General features: G+C 42.0%; 1 protein-coding gene across 1 annotated transcript; it reads right to left on the bottom strand.

Moving 5' to 3' along the window:
* Nucleotides 1-26: 26 nt before the first annotated feature.
* c1h16orf87 (chromosome 1 C16orf87 homolog) lies at nt 27-20,617 on the bottom strand. Its single transcript, XM_084923746.1, has 4 exons — nt 20,323-20,617; nt 13,145-13,244; nt 7,658-7,837; nt 27-815 (listed from the first exon to the last, which is right to left on the bottom strand). Exons 1-4 carry the CDS (start codon nt 20,386-20,388, stop codon nt 697-699), a joined length of 465 nt encoding a protein of 154 aa, XP_084779872.1. The 5' UTR covers nt 20,389-20,617; the 3' UTR covers nt 27-696.
* Nucleotides 20,618-21,420: the final 803 nt, after the last annotated feature.

Below are 21,420 nucleotides of genomic sequence, written 5' to 3'. Positions count from 1 at the left end.
AAAGTTAGAAAAGATAAACAAGCACATTTGAGTCCCAACTACATGTCAAATGTTTGGGTTGACTGTCTTTAATACATTTTTATAAAGTAATCAAACAGATTCATGCTTCACTGTGGACATCAAAAGCCATTCCACCAATAGCAATCAAAAACAACAGAAGGAATCAAAGTTGGACAGATTTGAAAAGCAACATTAGTGCTACGTCTCTGCCTCAGAAACATCCACCTTCCTCCAGGAGAGCTGAACACTGGGGTGAGCTGACTGCAGTTTTTAGTCCATCCACATTGTAGGCATTGTGAAACTCATGTGAAGCATGGCTACAGAAGATTCCTAACATTATATAAAATATGGTGAGCACTGTGCAAAGCACTAATTACTGACAGTTTGCTTTAAATCTCGTGTATGCAAATGTAGTCTTTTCATGGTCATTCCAGTAAAGATCATTTCATAACAGTCCATTTATTTTGAATACGATAACATATACGCTCTTCCTCTCTTTGATTTCATGGAAAAGTCTTCTGATCCATGGTTGTTACAACTGATATTCCAACACAAATCCTTCTCGCCATGACGAGATAAGACTTTGCAGTTTCATGAACTGTGTCTCGTAATCCAAGTGAAATACAGCCAGGTTCAGCTCCAGAGAGGTCTCTGGTCTCTTTGGTCATCCGTTTTCTTAGTTACTCTGGAGTTGATTCACAAGATAAGTCTCTGTGCCAGGATCTTGCGGTTGATCTCAGCCAATGCCACAGAAAACACAAAGGCCTTCTCATCAGAGAGACTCGCGTATATGTCCACCTCCTTCTCCTGTTTGTCTGTGAACACACACACACACACACACACACACACACACGGCAATAAGTACTTAACAACACTGGCTATAGTTTCAGGTATCTGCAGTCTCAGACTCATAGTACCGTAACAGTATCTGCAAATTCTAGAGCAATCTGTACTGTAAGGCCATATTCAGTATACACCTGTTACTTCAGAAATTGTTCGTAAATAAATACATTGCTTGTGTTTGAAAACCAAATTGTCTTTTGCAAATGGAGCATGTGCACATAATAAAAGGCCCACATACAGATTCAAAAGCATTTTGCTCTAAAGACAACTGTGCTGGCAGATTTCTTTTTCCATTAATCACATATTTAATCACATCACATTAGTTATAGTAATATCACTTTACTATAATAAGAGCTCTCCTGTCACTAGTTTACATGCATGTGGAACGTTAACACAGTGAGGCCGTTGTAATGAGAGACGTTAAACAGATAGTGAGACTCCTTCTGCTTATCAGGGATGTACATCTTTAGGTGACGGCCAAGCAGAAAACGAGGTCAGAGGCCCTTGTTCGTACAAAGGAAGCTGAGCTCAGCAACACGGCCACTGGAGCCGTGGGAGGCTTTCCTCTACGTGGTCTGGTTGAAAACTCCAAGTGTGTGGAAGATGGTCGTGTGATAGAAAGAGATGCTGACAGGGATAAGAGTTTTTTTATTTGTAGTTTATTTTTTGTTTTGGATGGACCACTGGGAGGGAAACCTCAGGAATACGACGCCTGATTTCAGGACTGTTGTGGGAAGGACTCTGTCCTTAGTTTATGGTGTTTAACACTGTTGGACCAGAAAGAAAAGGCCGGACGGTGAACGCGCTTGTCCACAAAGCTGAGCCCAGCAGTGAGGCCGTAGGAGGATCCCCTCGGGTGGTCCGGGGAAATCCAGGTTTTGATTGTATGATTTTTTTTCTTTCAGAAATATGGGAAAGAACACATGCAGTATGAAGTGTGTTGAAGCTGTAGAAGAGGAATGCAGTGAAGAGAAGTGTGTGTGCAACAGAGAGTGATGGATAGAAGAATAAGAGGCAAAGTGTTATTGAGCAGTGATGAAAACGATATTAAATATATGTGTGTTGGTACAGGTGGCTGCAGAACTGGATCAGCGTCCTCCACAAGCTCAGCGGCCGGAGCAAAATGATAGATTAACATAACTGGAACCACACCAGCCGTGTTTTGGCTGAATATTTCACAGCTTCACCTTCAGGTAGATCTTACACTGAAGAACAAGCTTCGAGGACGATCAATCTCTCCCTGAAGACAAAATGCAGTTCGAGAGCAACGGCGTCGACTTCAAGAGTCAACAAGGTGAACAGACAGCAGCACTGCCCTAAACCCTGAAGGGTTCAGCAGCATGTAGCAGTATGTACGAATGCCATCATGGATGCAAGCAGGCGCTCCTGATCACAAGCTGAGAGGTTCACCAGCGACATCACTGTGTGTGAACGGACTTGAGAAGACTGAGTTTCACATTTGCCATACTGGGAGCTGAAATGGCAAAGACGGAGACTGAAAAGAGTGAAAGACAAAAGGCAAAGCTGAAGAGGAACGGCCCACTGGGCCTCTGACACGCCACAACCGTGGACTGCTGCAGAGGTGGGAGAGACACAGCAGCTGTGAGAAGTGGAGAGAAGAGAGCAGGGAGGAAAAATGAAGGCTGTTGTTGACAATGTGAGAGCACATGAAGATTGGGTTGGGAAACTGTGGCCGGCTGCTTGTGGGGGCAGAGAAACAGTCCGTAGGATCGCAACAACGGTAAAAATAAAACGCACACAAACGCACATAAAGAGAGAAATGTGAAGGAAAGGCAGCTTTGAGGACATGCCCTGCTGAATCTGCAGCTCCACTGCACACAGCCTGCCTGCTAACGCACACATGCAATGAAGATCAGCTTGTTATCTCTCATCAGTGTTAAAATAGTGTAAATTTAACAGACACTTGTTATCATTGCTGAGTGTATCCACATATATATAGTAAATTGTGAGATGCTTTCTGCTTGATTGGCGCAGCACAAGTAATTTACTGTATGAGGCAAATTCTCTTTTGTTGAACATGCATCTCTGCTGTCCTGTCAGCTTAGTGGGTTATGAGCTGATATGCAAATTAGTTGATTGTTACGAGATCAGGGAAAGACGCTGGATTATAAAACAAGTGAATAAGATGTAGAAGGGTTGAGTTTCCTGTTTCTGATGTGTGGGTGAAGCTTGCACCCAGATACACACCTCTGAATACATAAGAACAAACTTGTTTTGTGAAATACATGACGACATGTTACACGTTTACTTTTGGAGGAAACAAAAGGAGAAAAGCTAAATGAAATGATTGGGTCTGTGAAAATGAAAAATGAGTGACAAAGCACAGACCTGGGGAAGAAATACACGTTCCAGTGATAAAACATTGATATGAAGTGTTTAGGAAGCGTTTAATGGTGAACATTAGTGTTGTGTGAACTGTGCAGCTGCTAATAAAAAAGGGGGGAAGTTTCTCTGTATTTAGCAGGTGGATCTATGCTGGTTGGCCCCAGACTTTCCAGCATTGTGTGATATTCTGGAGCACTTGTGGGCAACCAGTAAATATGATGTGGGGAACATGAACAGAGGTAGTGACTCTTAAGTCTGATTTCAGACCATGTAAGCATCAGTTATTAATTAAAGCCAGAAGCAGTGACTGCAGCTCTGCATGGCAGGTTCTCACCCCTACAGCCTGTTGTTTCGCCTGAAAGCAAAACTGTTCCTGTGATTCTTCTGGCAGATTTTGGGGTTTTGTTTTAGTACCAGGCTGATTCTGCCAGTTAGGTTTGGGTTGTTTTGTCTGTGAAGGTTCTCAGTCATCCAGGTCATCGTAGTCTAAGGAGCTTGGAAAGAAAAGCGTCTGGACTTCTTTAAGTTGCTTGAAGACGTTTCACCTCTCATCCGAGAAGCTTCTTCAGTTCTAAGGTCAAATGGTGGAGAGTCCCAGATATAAACCTAGTGGGAGTATCCCCCCACAGAGGGACAAAGGACCCCTGATGATCCTCTAATCGCCTGAGCCAAGGTGTGAAAGTGGGTGTGGGTCCCAATCAGCCAGGGTTTCAGGTGAGCTCATTGTGAAACCTGGCCCCACCTTATCATGTGATTTCCTGAGGTCGGATGGCCCAGGATGTGAGTGGGCGTTAAGACGTCTGGGAAGGATCTCAGAACTGGATTATAGATGGCAGACAGTTGGTGTCGTAAGCCCCGCCTCTGTTCAAAGATGGTCGCTCACAGTGGACGTAAATGGACTTAGAAAAAAACCTGCCAGGTATCATCCACCTGGGATATTTTGTGTGTTGATGATTTAATAATCAGCTTTCTTTAAGCAGGCTGCAAGATTGGAAGTAAAAGCGCTATAAAATATTTACGGAGAGCAAATACAAGGTGAGCTTCTCCAGATTGGTTTAGGAGAAGTACATCTACCTAGGACGCTGAATGCATGTGATTGGTATGAATGCATGTGAATGGACTGTGGCTGGACTGGTGATGTGGACTAAGTGTGACTGACTTGAAATTGAGAACTGTAGCTGTTTTAGGATTAGTCACTTCTAATGCCTAATCCACCCCAAACAGTGAAAAAGGGTGGATGCATGTGTTTTTGTTTGCTTGTTTTTGCAGGAGCAGGAGGATGACAGACACCAGAGGAGGGGGGACTGTAGGTTCACATGAGTGTGTGTGAGGCCTTGCAGTCTTAACCCTTTACCTGCTTTTCTGTGTTACTGATTTTGTGTGAAGGAAACTGTGTTTTACTGGCTGCTTGTTGGTTACAGTAACACACTGTATTGTTGGAAAATGTTAAATGTTACAGAGGGAAATTGTGTATTTAATGTGAAACACATACTGTGTTAAGATCAGTATCCCTCCTTTCACAGAAAAGGAGGGTTGACCGCATGATTTACAGCAGCACCTCTGGAATCTGTTGATCCAGGCCCGACCTGCGAGGACACTGGCTAATGTTTTTCCTCTCAGGGTTTTGGCTTCACACAGGAGGACATGAGTGAAATGAAGCAGGTTTTCCAGTGATTGCAGAACATCTTAGTGTGGGGCTCATTATTCCTTTTAAGGTGTTGAGCCCATAGTCTTTAAAACAAGTGAGTGACATTACTTAAGACAAGTCACTGGTTACAGTAGTTTTGATTAAACACATGGGATGATCCATGGTAACAGTAGTGTTTTTAATGATCTGGGGAAATAAACTGCGCATGGCACACGCGCATGTGTCTGTGGTGTGGGATGCCTTATTACTCTTATAACCTACAGCTGTTTGCAAGTGTGAAGTTTGTATTTACTCACTGATTTTGGTTTCTAGGTAATCGTGGTGTGGATGCAGGCTCCAGGCAGAGCCAAGAGTTAGACCCACTAAACATGACATTAATGCTGATTTTATTCTCTAACACAGGGTTACAGGGCTGGAGCGAAATTACTCCAGAGGAGAAGCCCTGATGTTGCCTGAGAAATGACCTAACTACCCTTTTCTTTTGTGATTCTCCTAGTTCTGATGAGTTGACTCATGGGAGAGACCATGTGTCAAAAAGGGGGATTCCAGAATTAACATGAAATGATGTTTTCTATGTTTTCCATGATTTTTACTGTGATTTGTGGGGCTAACAGGTTATGTACAGGTATTAAACCTAAACAGGTGGTACACCCATGTTCAGATGAGGTTTTGATAACCTATAAGTGAAGTTCACTAAACTGAAAGGAAAATGTGGATTGATGTTGGTTGATATGTTTTCTAAATGGTTAGAAGTTTTTCCTTCTAGTGAGGAGATAGAGGTGCAGCAGCCAGAGTACTGCTGGAAGAAATCATCCCAAGGGTGGAATCTCCTGAGAAGTCTTCAGAGACCCAGCGAGAAGTAGGGACCAATCCTGGCATGGCTGACAGCCCAGGCAGTGGTTGAGGTCAAAGGTCGTGCGGTTTGGGGCCCTACTAGTCATCATGAGAAGCTCCCAGAACCACAACAATAGCCATAAAGCTGCGTTGGAACGAGAGAGTGAGGGGTGAAAAGAGCGCCCTCCTCCAACAAGAGCATGCCAAGCTCCAACTCAGCGACTGCAGAGCAGACTCGGTGCCACCCAACAGGGATCAGCGAATGAATGCAGATGACACCTGATTAAACAGTCAGGCAGTTTTACCTGAAAAAATTCCGTGTTTTTGGGTTAAGGTGGTCGTTGGTGTGACGTTTCTAATCATTTTACAAATGATATGCATTTACATGACTCTCTGAACATCACAAACTCTGTTAGAGTCCTGAGCATGAGTGAAAGTGACTGGAGTAGTTGTAGCATGCAGGTTTTACAGCAACTTGTGCTCATTTTGTAGGGAAGCTAGACTGATTTTCTCTCATGTCAGTTCCTGATGCGTAAGTGCATTAGGTCCTCATTGTCTGAGGAAACATAAAAATAACAGCAGTTGTGGTTTCTTTTGACATGTGTACAGAACTTCGAAAGATTGTGTGACACCGTAAAGATAGGATTTGGGTTCATCACATTTCATTGAGGGATTTTGATCGGCCTCAAACATGCTGGAAGCACCTAAAGAAGGAGGTTGTTCTTCCAGAGTTAAATGTGATTGTTTTAGTTTCCCCAATCACTGATGTGGGGTCAGTAAAGATGTTTTACACCTTTTAAATGGGCTGATGGCCCTACACCAGTGAAGAGTGCAGTACACTGCATAGATAGAGTGGCAAGATCTACTGTGGCTTGCAAAAGTATTCAGCCCCCTTGAACTTTCCCACATTTTGTCACATTATAGCCACAAACATGGATCAATGTTATTGGAATTCCACGTGAAAGACCAACACAAATCAGACATGATCCCAAACATTTTTACAAATAAATAATGTGGAATGTTCTTTGTCTGTGTCTCTGTATGTCAGATGTAAGGCCACAACTCACAGATGGCCCTGGGGTTTCACTGGGATGCTCTCTCCACATTGCAATGTGTTTATTAAACCCACTTCAAATCAAGCTCACTGGGTGTGTTGCAGGTTATTGTTAAATTTTCCACAACACAACTCAAAGGCAATTTATTTCATTCTGCTTTTGCAGATTTGCATAGTCAACCCAGAATCAGTGCAAGATGTGCAAACAAGTCCTTGCTAATACACAGTAACATCCACCCCTCCTTACTTTATATTTTCTTTCTGATCATGATATTTCTTTGTCTGTTAAGCTGCTTAACATGGACATAAATCATTTGAATATAAAAAGTGGTGTGCAGTGCTGTGTCTGCATATCAGACAACTTAACAAAGGACCAGTTTGAAACTGTATCTTTACTTACTTATAAGAAGCCTGGAGAGCTTCCACTTCCTGAAGACTACTTAAAGAAATGACAGAAAACTGCCTCAGAGTGTTCAGGATGTGCTGAACAATAAAGGTGCTCACACCAAATATTCAGTTGTAAATACCATCGTAAGTATGTATTTCCATGTATGTTTATTTCAGGAAAGTGTTGCAAATTATAAAAAGATGAGGGTTTTTTAATTATTGTGTAATTTAAGTTTGTGGCAATGCTGGTTTTCCTGTCACGGGCAGACTGAGCTCTAGAAGGCAATATCAAAGCGCCAGGTAGTCTAGATCTAACCTCGCCGTTTCCCCCATTTTCATTGGATGCATTTGTAATTTAATAGATATTATTCCATAGTTTGTATAGCCACTTTATTTAGTGAGTTCCTGCTCATTTCTTTTGTCCTCCTGTCTATTTGTACTGTGACAACACAACAAAGGCAAAACTAAAAAAAAGGTCCCTAAAATGAGCAAACAAAAAAAACATCAGTGCCACAAAATGCATCTGTGAATATGACTTATTTTACCTTTCTCCTCTTCCTGTTTCTTCAGCCCCACTGTTTTTGGTCTGCCTCGTCCTCTTCGTATGGGATCTGATTGGCTGTTAGCCCGGGGTCTCCTCCTGTTCTCCATGTCATTGGTTAGAGGGCACTCAATTCTCTCTCTGCGAATGCGCTCAGTCCTCCTCCGCCTAAAGTCCAGCTTGTCTAAAGCAAGGATTACAAATACCACATGCTGTTTAGCCATCTGTTCAGGGGGGTGTTGTTCAGACTTCCACCCAAATCCTTGTTACCAAAAGCAGCTTTGTTTTTTTGTTGTTTTCTCTCTTTTGTTTTTTGAGCAAGGCAGGGCTCGCAAAATCGCTAGCCCGACGTCCCGGGGCTAGCGATTTTTCCAGTCGGGCTACCAAAATCTATCTCTGCCCTGCCCGTCGGGCTATCGTAGGAAGGGAAAATATATGTCAATGCTTTTGCATTCTTTCGGAAATTTCGTTTGAATTTGCTTGTTTTTTTTGCTTTCACTTTGCAATCGCACGAACTGTGTATAGAGAGCGACAGCACTGATTGGTGAGTGACGATAATTTGCGCACCAATTCCTCTGACATCGTCTTATCAATCGTTAGCTTACTATGCAAACATGACAAGTGGAATCTCCCGCAGCTTAAACATGTGAGAGGTTGATCGCGCAGAGAATCGCTGAGCGTTATGTGAGTGCCTGTGTAAAAGCAGCAGGATATATATTTTAGTTCTGCTGAGTCAAATAAAACAGGTCAGCGTGAAGAAGTGACAGCCAAAGAAAAGCTTACCACAAAACGGAAAGGTTATGACAAATCAGACTATAAGGCAAAAAAGAAAGTGCAGCTTTATGGTTTCATGGACAAAAGAATTTCTGTGGCTGCAATATGACGAGCTAAATAATAACCAGGGCTGCACATAAGTGGTCCGCAGGTGCGCATTCGCTGTCAAAATAAAAAACGCGCACAAGATAAGAAGTTGCAACGCGTGTTTGCGTACATAAGATTTTCTGGAGGAGGACAGACATTTGTTTAGAACTCTTAAAGATGTCGAAGAAGCTCCTTTAAGCAATTACTTTGGTTTTCCTCCACCTCCAAAGAAATGTCAGAAGGAGTCCGAACCACAAAAGAAGCGCGTATTCTCGGAAAAGTGGTTGCAGGAGGTGAGCTGGCTTCAAACAAATGATGAACGCACAGAGATGTGGTGCAGAATGTGCCGTGAAAATCCCACTCTAGCGGACAAAAACACTGCCGTTTATATGGACGCAAACGCGCGTTGCAACTTCTTATCTTGTGCGCGTCTTTTATTTTGACAGCAAATGCGCACATGCGGACCACTTATGTGCACCCGTGTAAATAACATGATGTTCTGCCGGGTGTGTTGTTGGTTTTCCCTCGATTTCTGAGTCGACAAGCGCCTTTGTTACTGGGACCAGTCATTTTAAGAAAGACCCCATTAGAACCCATGAGAAATGCAAGAAATGCATTATTGCTCAGTCTGCAATATCTTTCCCAGAACAAACACCAATTGCAAATAACATACTAAAAATAAACCTGAAAAATCTGTTTAGAACAGCTACTATGTTGCAAAGAGTGAACTACCACTGGCACAATTTAGCAGTCTTTGCAAACTTCAAACAGCAAATGGCCTCGATCTTGGTTTCACTTGCCTCTTTCCTGTGACTTCAGTGGAAATTTCAAATTCAGGATCTGACACAGACTGATTCATGTCCTACACAGTTCTTACAATTTTTTGATTAATGTTTTGTTTCCTTTACAATATTATACTTTAATATATAATATTGTAAAGGAAACAAAACAGGAAACAAAACATCAATCAAAAAATTGCTCTCTTTTTTATTCGGGCTACTTAAATTTATTTTGGGCTACCAAAAACTGAAGAGTCCCTGCCCGAAGGGCTACCAGGGATTTTGAAATTTTGCGAGCCCTGCAAGGTCTCCAATTTTTAACATTTCATTCATGTTTTCACAATCACACGGTTTCTGTGTATGGGCAGTATAAGGGGCTAAAATATTTTGTATTTCTGGGCTTCCAAGGTCTTTCCCACAAACCAGGAGGCCAATCAGATAGTAGACAGAAAGTTAAAAATGTATGCAATGCCTTCTGATGATGCTGCCTAAGAGAAGCATGTATAATGTAAACAGAATTGGTCCTAGCACTGAACCCTGTGGAACTCCATAATTAACCTCAGTGTGTGAAGAGGACTCTCCATTTACATTTAATGTAATTTGCATACTCTGATTGCTATAATAAAATATTATGGTCGACAGTATCGAACGCTGCACTGAGGTCTAGCAGGACAAGCACAGAGATGAGTCCACTGTCAGAGGCCATAAGAAGATCATTTGTAACCTTCACTAAAGCTGTTTCTGTGCTGTGATGAGCTCTGAAACCTGACTGAAACTCTTCAAATAAACCATTCCTCTGCAGATGAACAGAGCAGTCATCTGCATCTACTGTTTAACAACTACTCTTTCAAGAATTTTTAGCTAAGACCACTGGGTCAAGAGATGACTTTTTAAGTAACAGTTTAACTCCCTTAAACTGTTACATATATATATATACATATATACATACACATATACATATATATACATATATATACACATATATGTACATATACATATATATACATATACATACATATATATGTGTGTGTGTGTGTGTGTGTGTGTGTGTGTATATATATATATGTGTGTGTGTGTGTGTGTGTGTGTGTGTGTGTATATATATATATGTGTGTGTGTGTGTGTGTGTGTGTGTGTGTGTGTGTGTGTGTATATATATATATGTGTGTGTGTGTGTGTGTGTGTGTGTGTGTGTGTGTGTGTGTGTGTGTATATATATATATATATACACATACATACACACACACACACACACACACACACACACACACACACACACTCGGACTTTCTGACCACGTCATGATCCACCTGATCCCCGCTTACAGACAGAGGCTGAAGCTCTCCAAACCTGTCGTGAGGACTAAAAAACTGTGGAGCAACGAGGCTGTGGAGGAGCTTCGCACGTGTTTGGAGTCTACAGACTGGGACGCAATGAAGGCTGCTTCTAACAGCTTGGACGAGTTTACGGACACTGTCACCTCCTATATCCACTTCTGTGAGGACAGCATTGTGCCATCACGCACCAGGGTGAGTTATAACAATGACAAACCCTGATTTACTCCTAAACTCAAAAAGCTGTGGCTGGAAAAGAGAAAGGCGTTCAGAAGCGGAGACAGGGACTGCTACAGAGAGGCCAAGTACAGGTTCACTAAAGAAGTTTTAGGAATATCACCAACTACAAGCCTAAAACCCCCCACTCCACTGATGACTTGCTCTTGGCCAACACCCTTAACGACTTTTACTGCCGTTTTGACGAGCCATCAGGCAGCCTTCACACCTCCAACGGCCCCAACAATAGAGACACTTTGGACACTCATTCCCCCACCTCTCCCCCCTCCATAGAGCCATCACCACCATCAAACACTTCACCTACAACACCCCCCTCCTCACCCCACACCAAGGAGGATTTCACACCACCTCCTCCCACCACAACTCTTCATATTCATGAAGCAGGTGTGAGGAAGCAGTTTAAGAGTCTGAATGCTCGGAAAGCTCCCGGCCCAGACGGTGTGTCTCCTGCCACCCTCAGACACTGTGCACACGAGCTGGCCCCAGTGTTTTCTGGCATTTTCAACTCCTCACTGCAGGCTTGTCATGTGCCTGCCTGCTTCAAGTCCTCCACCATAATCCCTGTCCCCAAGAAACCAAGGATCACTGGACTAAATGACTACAGACCTGTGGCTCTGACATCTGTGGTCATGAAGTCATTTGAGCGCCTGGTTCTCTCCTACCTCAAGACCCTCACGGCCCCCCTCCTGGACCCCCTGCAGTTTGCATACAGAGCCAACAGGTCTGTAGATGATGCTATCAACATGGCTCTGCACTTCATCCTGCAGCATCTGGACTCCCCAGGAACCTACACCAGGATCCTGTTTGTGGACTTCAGCTCTGCCTTCAACACCATCCTTCCAGACCATCTCCAAGGCAAGCTTTCCCAGATGAATGTGCCTGATCCCATCTGCCGGTGGATCACCGACTTCCTGACGTGAGGCTGGGAAAGAACGTCTCGGACTCCCGGACCATCAGCACCGGCTCCCCTCAGGGCTGTGTTCTTTCTCCTCTGCTCTTCTCCCTGTACACCAACTGCTGCACCTCCACCCACCAGCCTGTCAAGCTAATCAAGTTTGCAGATGACTCCACCGTTATTGGACTCATCTCGGACGGGGACGAGTCTGCCTACAGGAGGGAGGTTGAACGTCTGGTGTCCTGGTGCAGCCACAACAACCTGGTGCTGAATGCCCAGAAGACAGTGGAGATTATTGTGGACTTCAGGAAGCACACAGCCCCACTCCCCCCATCTGACTGACACCCTCATCACCTCTGTGGACTCATTCCGCTTCCTGGGTACCACCATCACCCAGGACCTGAAGTGGGAGCCCACCATCACCTCCGTCATTAAGAAAGCCCAGCAGAGGATGTACTTCCTGAGGCAGCTGAAGAAATTCAACCTGCCAACACGGACGATGATGCAATTCTACACCGCAATCATCGAGTCCATCCTCACCTCCTCCATCACCGTGTGGTACGCTGGAGCCACTATCAGGGACAAACAGAGACTGCAGCGTGTTGTGCGCTCTGCTGAGAAGGTGATTGGCTGCAGACTCCCATCTCTGCAGGACCTGGACACCTCCAGGACACTGGGGCGTGCAGCTCGGATCTCAGCTGACCCTTCTCACCCTGGACACAGTCTGTTTGACCTGCTCCCCTCAGGCAGGAGGCTCCGGTCCATTCGCACCAGAACCTCTCGCCATAAGAACAGTTTCTTCCCCTCTGCTGTTGGACTCATGAACAATAACCATATGACTGTTCCCACCACTAACACATGACCCTACGCTGTGTTCACTGCATCATTCCATGTTTGCACTGATCACCACCTGCACTCATGTATATATCTGTCTACTTAGCACTTTTAATTCTTATTCTTATGTCTATTTAAGCGTTATATGACAGTACGTTTGCACTAAGTACCGCAGCAATTTCCTAATGTTGTAAACCTGCTCAACATTTGGCAATAAAACCCTTTCTGATTCTGATATATATATGTACAAATGCAGTTTGGGTCAGACTGGTCTTTAAATCAAAGAGCAGCGAAAATCCAGCACCATGCAAATCATGTCACTTTATTTTTTCACATTTTTCTTTAACCTACAGCACTACTTGTTCTTTAGCTTCTTTGTGCAATCCAAAAACATGCATGTTGGAATAACTGGTGGTTCCAAATTGGCTGTAGGTTTTTATCTTTGGTTTACACACATTCTCAAAACTTTTGGAAACAGGCGGTAATAACACTCGAAATTAAACAATAGTGTTCTAACAGCAGAGGCACTTCAACTCACCAACTCCCAACTTACCTGCTATGGCTGGGGAAGAGCGCTCATTTAACTTTGCATTAAGGAGTTTCCTGCTAATAAACACATAACCACATGGGCAGGACTTGCACGCCACTGGAATCTAGAAAGAGTGAGAAATAAGAAACATTACTGTTAAAACATCACCACATCATTTCCACAAGGTGGATTCCTGTTTTAGCTGCACAAAGCCTGCAGCAGACAATCTGACACACTCTCAGAATTCTCCATGTCTGACACATATCTCAAGGATCAACGCTAACACAGGGCAGATTCATTCCAAATAAATGACATGATAAACTTCAATGGAGTGAATTAAGATATCCACTAAATCATGCCATTTTTAGCACTAAATGGATCATAACCATTGCGCACTATGACTCATTACTTGCAGAAGACTTTAGCCAAAGGTTTGATTGTATTTTCTACATCTGCAAGCCCACTAGGGTCCACTTAAGTTTCACTGATGTCAATGTTTTTCACTGGACAGTGTAGATCTCACTTAGCATGTTAAAGGTTCATGAGTTAGAAACAGACTGAACAAGTATGACTTGTTTGGAAGGGTTACCAAAAGATAAGACTCTTCTCTCTCAAAGGAATACGGCACGACAGCTTAGGCGCATGAATAGATGTGAATGATGCAAGTTGTATGTTTGAGTGCTCAGTGGATAAAGGCTATATTTTATTGTGTAAGAACCAGTCCAGTATAAACATTTTATACAGCAGCAGCTATACTGATTTATCAATATTTTTAGCCATGAACTGGTTTGTGCTCTACAAACAAGTGTAGACGTCCCCCTGACCAATGTGTACGAACAAAGCACTGATTTTTAAGGAATTTAAACAAGTCTTTAAAATGAATACTAATAATAATAATAATGATAATCATCAAATGACAAACTACTACTACAACAATAATAAAAATAAATTATTATATTACTATTATATAAATGGATGGATGGATTATTGTTATTATTGCCTTTTAACCAACAAACTGTTCACAATTACAATTTAAAGAAAAAAAACTGCATGCAATTTGTCAAAATTTCAATTATTTTCCGGCTGAGTTTCTTTGTTTATTTAATATCATTTAGATGAACAGCACGGTGCCGCACTGATTACTATTGCTTCACAGTGAGAAGCAACAGTAACATCGAGAAGGACTTTGACTTCTCCATCTGATCGGGGCCTTTCTGTGTGGCGTTTGCATGTTCGCTCCATGTTTGTGTGGGTTCTCTCAGCTTCCCCCCACAGTCCAAAGACATGCAGTTAGTGGGGTTAGGTCAGCGGTTCCCAAACTTTTTTTGCTAGGCCCCCCTTTGTTTTACAAGAAAAATGTTCATGCTCCATATTAATATGAGTAGAAAAAGTACAGTTTGAATGAGTATGTGGAAACATTGTTTTGAATTTTCTTAGTTTGGACTACAGTGACCAAATTTTGATATAATAGACTTTAGGGCTGGGCGATATGGCCTAAAATCCATATTGTGATATAATTTGAAGCACGTGCGGTAACGATATATATTGCGATATATTATTTTCTTCTGTATAACGTATTTTCCGCACTATAAAGCGGAATTTTCTCAAAAATCGAGTATGCCTTATGTATGAATTCTGGTTGTGCTTACTGACCTCAAACCGATTTTGGCTGCAGAAATCTGTTAAAAATGTTTTGATGGATTGTCAGCATTACGGCTGCCATAGTGAGGAGCTTCGCGGAGTAATCTGGGTCCAAAACTCCGTCCACTTCAGGTCCCAAAGTCAAACGAACACGGTCTAAATTCTTTCATCTTTAATAAAATCATCAGCGTTGCTGCTTTATCGGGTCTAACAATTAAGTTTTACATCCATGAAAACAGAATTTATTAAATTTAATGGAGTTAGAAGTTAGCAGGAAGTTAGCTCGCTAGTTTCCACCTAAACATTTCATACCATGTTCTGATTGAGAGATTTTTGAAACTAAGTAAAACGTACAGCTCTGCTACCACTTCCAACATAAATGAAGACAGAAAACTAAACAGCAGTGACGTTTGTAGGGTTACTGAAGTTGGACTACCTGGTATATAATGTTGTGCTACGTGATTGCTAGCGACACAGCTATGTTAGCATAACATTAGCACAGTGAAGCTGGAGGATGAACGCTAACTTTTTTCCACTCGATAAAAGTTAACGTGAGGGATTCTGGTGGTCAGGGACAAATGCAATCACATAGCAGGATGCTATACACGGGCCAAACTTCAGTCAGGAGAACAACTGAGATCATTCATCCACAATACGAGGTTAGTCATTAATATACTGCAACAACATGGGAACAGAGCAGCTGTGAGAGAATTCAACATTAATGAATCAATGTTACGGAAGTGGAGGAAGCGCAGTTTTTGGCTTTCCCCATATTTCAAAAGTGCTTCATCTCTTTGCTGTGACTGTCGCCGGGCATAATTTGCAGATGATAATGGTTTTAGCCGCTGCGATACTTTCGACCAAAACAGGCGCAGCTTGATGACATCATCAACATGCGCTATCACGATAGAGCGATATAGTCAAAATCTCTATCGTTGGCCAAATTTATATCGTTTCTATCGTATATCGTTTATATCGCCCACCCCTAATAGACTTACATCTCTAAATGTCTGCTGACTACCCAAATTATTTAAAAAGGTCAAACAGCCTTCAGTGTTTATTTGAAAGGAAGTAGTCGTGTGCCGCAAACAACCCCATCCCGATTGAAAGGTGCAACAGGTCAAATAGCTGATTTTTCAATTTCACTTCTTAGCTTTCGCTTTTAGTCTCAGTAAACACAGTATTCTGAAATAAACTTTTATTCAGTATCACCCAAAACCTGTGACTGAGTCCATGAACTTAGCAGTGTTTACATAGTAAAGTCAAAAAGTAATTTCCCATACAATCTGATGGGACCGAAAGTCCTTTTGCAACCATCTGATGGCGTTAGAGGAGAAGGCAGGTTTAAGACTCACATGTTTTGACACTGTCTGCAGAGAACGTCTGTTGTTAAATTGAGGCCGACAGACTACCTTTATGTTATCTACCATAGCAACAGCCCTATGACATGCAACTGCAACATGTGAATGCGTTATAATTATAACCTCCCAGTAAGATGATGCTGTGATCACACCAACATATTTACCAAAATGTTGTTGAAGGCGATGTTTTTCCTTCCTCTAGCAGACACCAAAAGCCTGCGAGCTCAGCCCCTTTGTGCTGCTTCCATCCCAGTCACATGGGCCGTTGCGTCTTTTACAATACAGCAGCTCACCAACATGAGTTTTTAATGTCGACAACTTTGCTTTTGGTTTTGGCCATCTCTTCATATTCCATCACCAGCTGGCATTTGCATGAACGACAGTCCCTTAATGCACTGTGCTGGTGAAGCTCTATTTGCACATTAAATGTACAGTCTGGCAAGAGTTTTCATGAGAAAGTTGTAGTTTCTTTCAGCACAACTGCAGAGCAACATTGTAATTCACACACCAACAGTAGAGATGTTGGCTCTCTTTGGATCTGCCTTCATATTCTACTAGTCAAAGTTTTTGGACATACCTTTTAATTTAATGTTTTTTCTCCAGTTTCATGACTATTTACATTTTATAATCTCACTGAAGGCATGAAAACTATGAATGAACACATATGGAATTATGTAGTAAACAAATGTGTGTGAAATGACACAAAACATGTTTTACATTTTAGATTCTTAATAGCCTCCCTTTGCTTTGATTATTGCTTTGTACACTCTTGGCCTTCTCTCAATGAGCTTCATGATGTAGTCACCTGAAATGATTTTCACATTACACGTGTGTCTTGTCAGTGTTCATGTAATGGCAAAAAAAACAATCAGCTAAGTAAAGAGAAAAAACAGTCAATCGTTACTTTATGAACTGAAAGTCAGTCAGTCTGGAAAATTGCTAAAACTTTGAATGTGTCAACGAGTGCAGTCGCAAAAACCATCAAGTGCTATGATGAAACTGGCTCACATGAGGACCGCCCCAGGAAAGGAAGAACATAAGTCACCTCTGCTGCTGAGTAGGGCTGCCACGATTAGTCGACTATCAAAATCGTCGACGACTGATTTAATAGTCGACGCGTCGTTTGAAGCTTTGTAAGATCACAAAAGACGCAGGAATAAGTAGTAGGATTTAAGAGTGTAATAACGGGCTGAAACAGAAGATGGCAGCACTGCATGTACAAGGATGCCAGCTGCCGTTAAACCCCGAAGAAGAAGAAGCAGCGTCCCAGAATTCATAGCGCTTCCCTGCTCAGTTTCCAACAATGGCGGCAGCTAGTTAGTTTTAATATTACTCTTATTATTATTTCTGGGTCACAAAATAAATGTTTAACATAAGTTCAGGCGAGAATGTAGCTGTGTAAACCTCAAATGTCTGCTCAGTTTATCAGGACACCACATATTTTTAAAAGCGCTCCGACGTTTTCGGAGACGTCTGTTACCCACTAGCTCGATAGCGAGCCGGGGGCAAGGCTCACTAGAGCCGTGAGAACACCGGACTCCCGGCAAATCGTTTTCAAACCCACCGCCGTCTTTCACTACTCAGGTTAAACATAAAAGTCACTTAGATAACTTAAAAATGTTGTTTGGCTTTTTTCAGTGTTTTATTTGTTCCTGAGTAAATCGGTTTGGCTGAGATTAAAGTTATAGTTTTTACACAGCTGAATAAACATCAAGCAGACAGCTGATTATCAGAAGTGTGAGATGCTCGAGAATTTACTCCGGTGTCCTGTAATATTTTAGATAGCAAGGAGTTTATTAAACTTCACCGAAACAATCTGCAAATTTCATTAAAATTTAATAAACTATCATCTTGTCTTTATTTTTAGTTAGCACAAACCTTAAACACTTAAAGCTGTAAGCTAATGATAGTTATATAAGAGCAGATGCTGCTGGTGCAATAAGCTGTACGTTTTACGTCCAATGGATGATGATCTGATTAGTCGACTAATCGCAAAAATAATCGGTGACTAGTTGACTATCAAAATAATCGTTTGTGGCAGCCCTACTGCTGAGGATAAATTCATCCGAGTCACCAGTATCAGAAATCACAAGTTAACAGCACCTCAGATTAGAGCCCAGATAAATGCTACACCGAATTCCAGTAGCAGACACATCTCTATATAAACTGTTCAGCAGATGCTGTGCAAATCAGGCCTTTGTGGTCAAATAGCTGCTAAGAAACCACTACTAAGGAAAAGCAACAAGCAAAATAGATTGAGCCAATAAACATTAGACCAGTGGAAATCTGTGCTTTGGTCTGATGAGTCCAAATTTGAGATCTTTGATTCCACTCGCCATGTCTTTGTGGGAAGCAGAAAAGGTGAATGGATGGTATCTACAGGTATGGTTCCTATGAACCATTGAGGAGGAGCTTCAGACACTGAAGCTGACTATAATGCACTTTTTCAAGCACAAAACGGACAGATTTCTTTCAGTGAACAAGAAAGAAAAACTAATGACTCATCTACAGTTTTTCAAACTACAAATAGCAACAGCATTTGGTATAAAGTTAAAATTTTGCAAAACCATGCACATGTTGTTTACAACTGCTTTTCGGAATATTTAATTAAACAGTGATAAAATGCTGGCATTTGTACTACACCCACTTCATATTTTTATAGCCTAAGTGTAACATCTACATCTTACCAGCAGCAGTTTTACTGCTGAGCAGAACTATTTTCAACGGATTTATTCACAGGGTCAGAAGAGTAAGCCAGACGCACAGCTAATGAAAAGAAAGAAACGCAGTAACTAGTGGTGTGCGGATCGATACTGAAATATCGATTCTTCCGATACCAGCAATTTATGTTCTAGAATCGATTCTCATATTATAATATCGATATTTTAGTACTCTGGGGTAAATTTGTAGTTTTTCCATTAAAAGGAACGCAGTGGAAAGAAACCATACCATTCGGATTGTCTAATTTGGAAGGAACTACTTCCTCTTACGCCTTTCATAGTCATATGCGAAATACGGCTGTATAAATGTGTCGCAGCCCCTGGCGTGCACACTCACAACAATGGCTGAGCGCAAACGGAGTCATGTGTGGAGGTGTTTTACCTCTACAAACAGCCAAGACGCGGTTTGTGATATATGTGGCAAGACAGTGAGGTGTTGTGGCAACACCACTGACCTCGTCAAACACCTCGGAGTAAATCACATCACAGAATATGACGAGCTTATGTTGAGGCGAACTGAAGAGGAGGACAGGGACAGGTGCTGCTAGGGCGAGACAGACGTCTCTCGCGGAGTCCTTTAGTGCTGCAGGCAGGCAACATGCTCAAATAGTGCACAACTTCAGGTTTTTTATTTATTTCTATATGATTATTCTGCATTATTAAGCAATAAAAACAAGTTGTTTGATGTCCTCTAATCATTATGAAGCAATATGGTTATGTTATTATTACAATTACATAATACAATTATATATTGTATTATGAAATGCAATGAAACATTAAGTTTTTGTACAGAGTATCGGTATCGGATCAGTATCGTCGATACCACCCTGAATTTTACTTGGTATCGGATCGGAAAGGAAATCAGTGGTATCGCACATCACTAGCAGTAACACGTGCTTGTGTGTGGTGGTAGTGTGAGGACAGGGTCGAACTGTGTAACTAACCATGCGCATTACTGATGTAGACTTGTTGCAGTCGACCCACTGTTGGCTTTAATTTGAAGAGTCCATTGTGATCCAGCACCATTACCGTAGTTCCAGGAAGAGATGCTCACAAAGCCAAAGGGCTGATTTTTTTATTTTTATCTTTAACCAATCGAAATACTCAGTGAAGATCACACGTAACTGAGGTACGGTAATGAAAATGCGCTACTGTAGCCCAACTCATTTACTGAACTTTTGAACCAGTCCCTTACATTACTAACGCAAATATGTGATCATATGTCCGTCTGTTTTATACACACAAAGTCACAAAGCCACAACCGTGAAGACGGACATAGATACCGACGCTCTCTCTGCCGAACGGAAAATCAACGTCTACCAGCTGAGCCGTTTGAGAAACATCATGATCACCGGGGCTTCCACTGAACCCCGTTTCCGTCTCTAGAGCTGGAAACCACCGTAGGCTGCCATGATTGGCATCAATAAAACGAAACGCAATCAGTAACACACCCCTAAATATTAAAGATGTATTTTCTTACCTGTTGGTCGCATTCAGGACAAGATTTAGTAGCCATTTTGACCTTCTTTGTTTTATTTGCCGACATCGTCCCTTCTTCCAGCGACACGCAAACAGCTTTACGGTAACTTAAATATCTGTCAGTACATGAATGCCGCCGGTCTTTATCCAGTAAACACTGACACGGACGTGCCACAAAACCACTTCGATATCTACCTAACTAGATGACGACTCCCCATTAACGAATAGGTACACGCTTCTGTATAGCTTCTAATAACGTAAAACCTGCGAGCATGCGCACAACTCGCCCTTCTGTTGTAGCGTTGCGTTCAAGTTCCTTGGGGAAAAGGATAGTTGGAACATGAGCCTGAAGTTAGGTTTGCGAATGGGAGCAGAATGGAAAAGTCACGCTGAAACACCGTCTGTGTCAAGGGCTATATTCATAGTCTGGTATGTGAATGAATAAAGCTACAGTTTATCAAATTCATAACCGTTATTTATATACGACAGTTTTTTCGACAGGAAAGAGGATGAACCGTGGCACACTTCCTCAGACACACTTCAGTAGAATTTAGTCCCCGGAACTGTCGGCAATTTGACTTTAAGACACTCAGATTGATAACACACAGTACACCAGCTTAGCTTCATGGGTACGAAAACTGCCTAGTAATAATAATCATAATCGAGTACTAAAACATGTTACAGTGTAGAGTAAGTCATGCACAGAATACATGACTACACTGTTTTTCAGGAAGTTAGTTGCTTTTCTTTCATTGTAACATGCACCACTGGGTTTTTACCTTGGTGTGGTACAAACCAGAGTAGCTGGCCAGAGAGTCAATGAGGTCATTTAGGAAAGTGTTTCTCTCCAGCCACTCTTCTAATGAAGTTACCTCAACTTTATGAAGCCCGGGGTGGGGGGAGCTTGCTACTGACCGACAGAGAAAACTTGTAGCTTGTCATACACAAAAGTAAATAATAAAACGCAACGTAAAAGAACCCTTTTCAGTGTTATACATAAAATTACATATTATTATAACCCAGTGATGGTTAGCGAAGAGTATCATTTCTTTATAATGTGAAAGAAAACATACTGATGAAATTGCACTTCTTTATATTA

Source organism: Perissodus microlepis, chromosome 1 (genome assembly GCF_051167445.1).
Source record: "Perissodus microlepis isolate ML-2025 ecotype Zambia chromosome 1, ASM5116744v1, whole genome shotgun sequence".
Taxonomy (NCBI): domain Eukaryota; kingdom Metazoa; phylum Chordata; class Actinopteri; order Cichliformes; family Cichlidae; genus Perissodus; species Perissodus microlepis.
The sequence above is the reverse complement of the archived record's forward strand: the minus strand, read 5'-3'. Positions and strand labels throughout refer to the sequence as shown.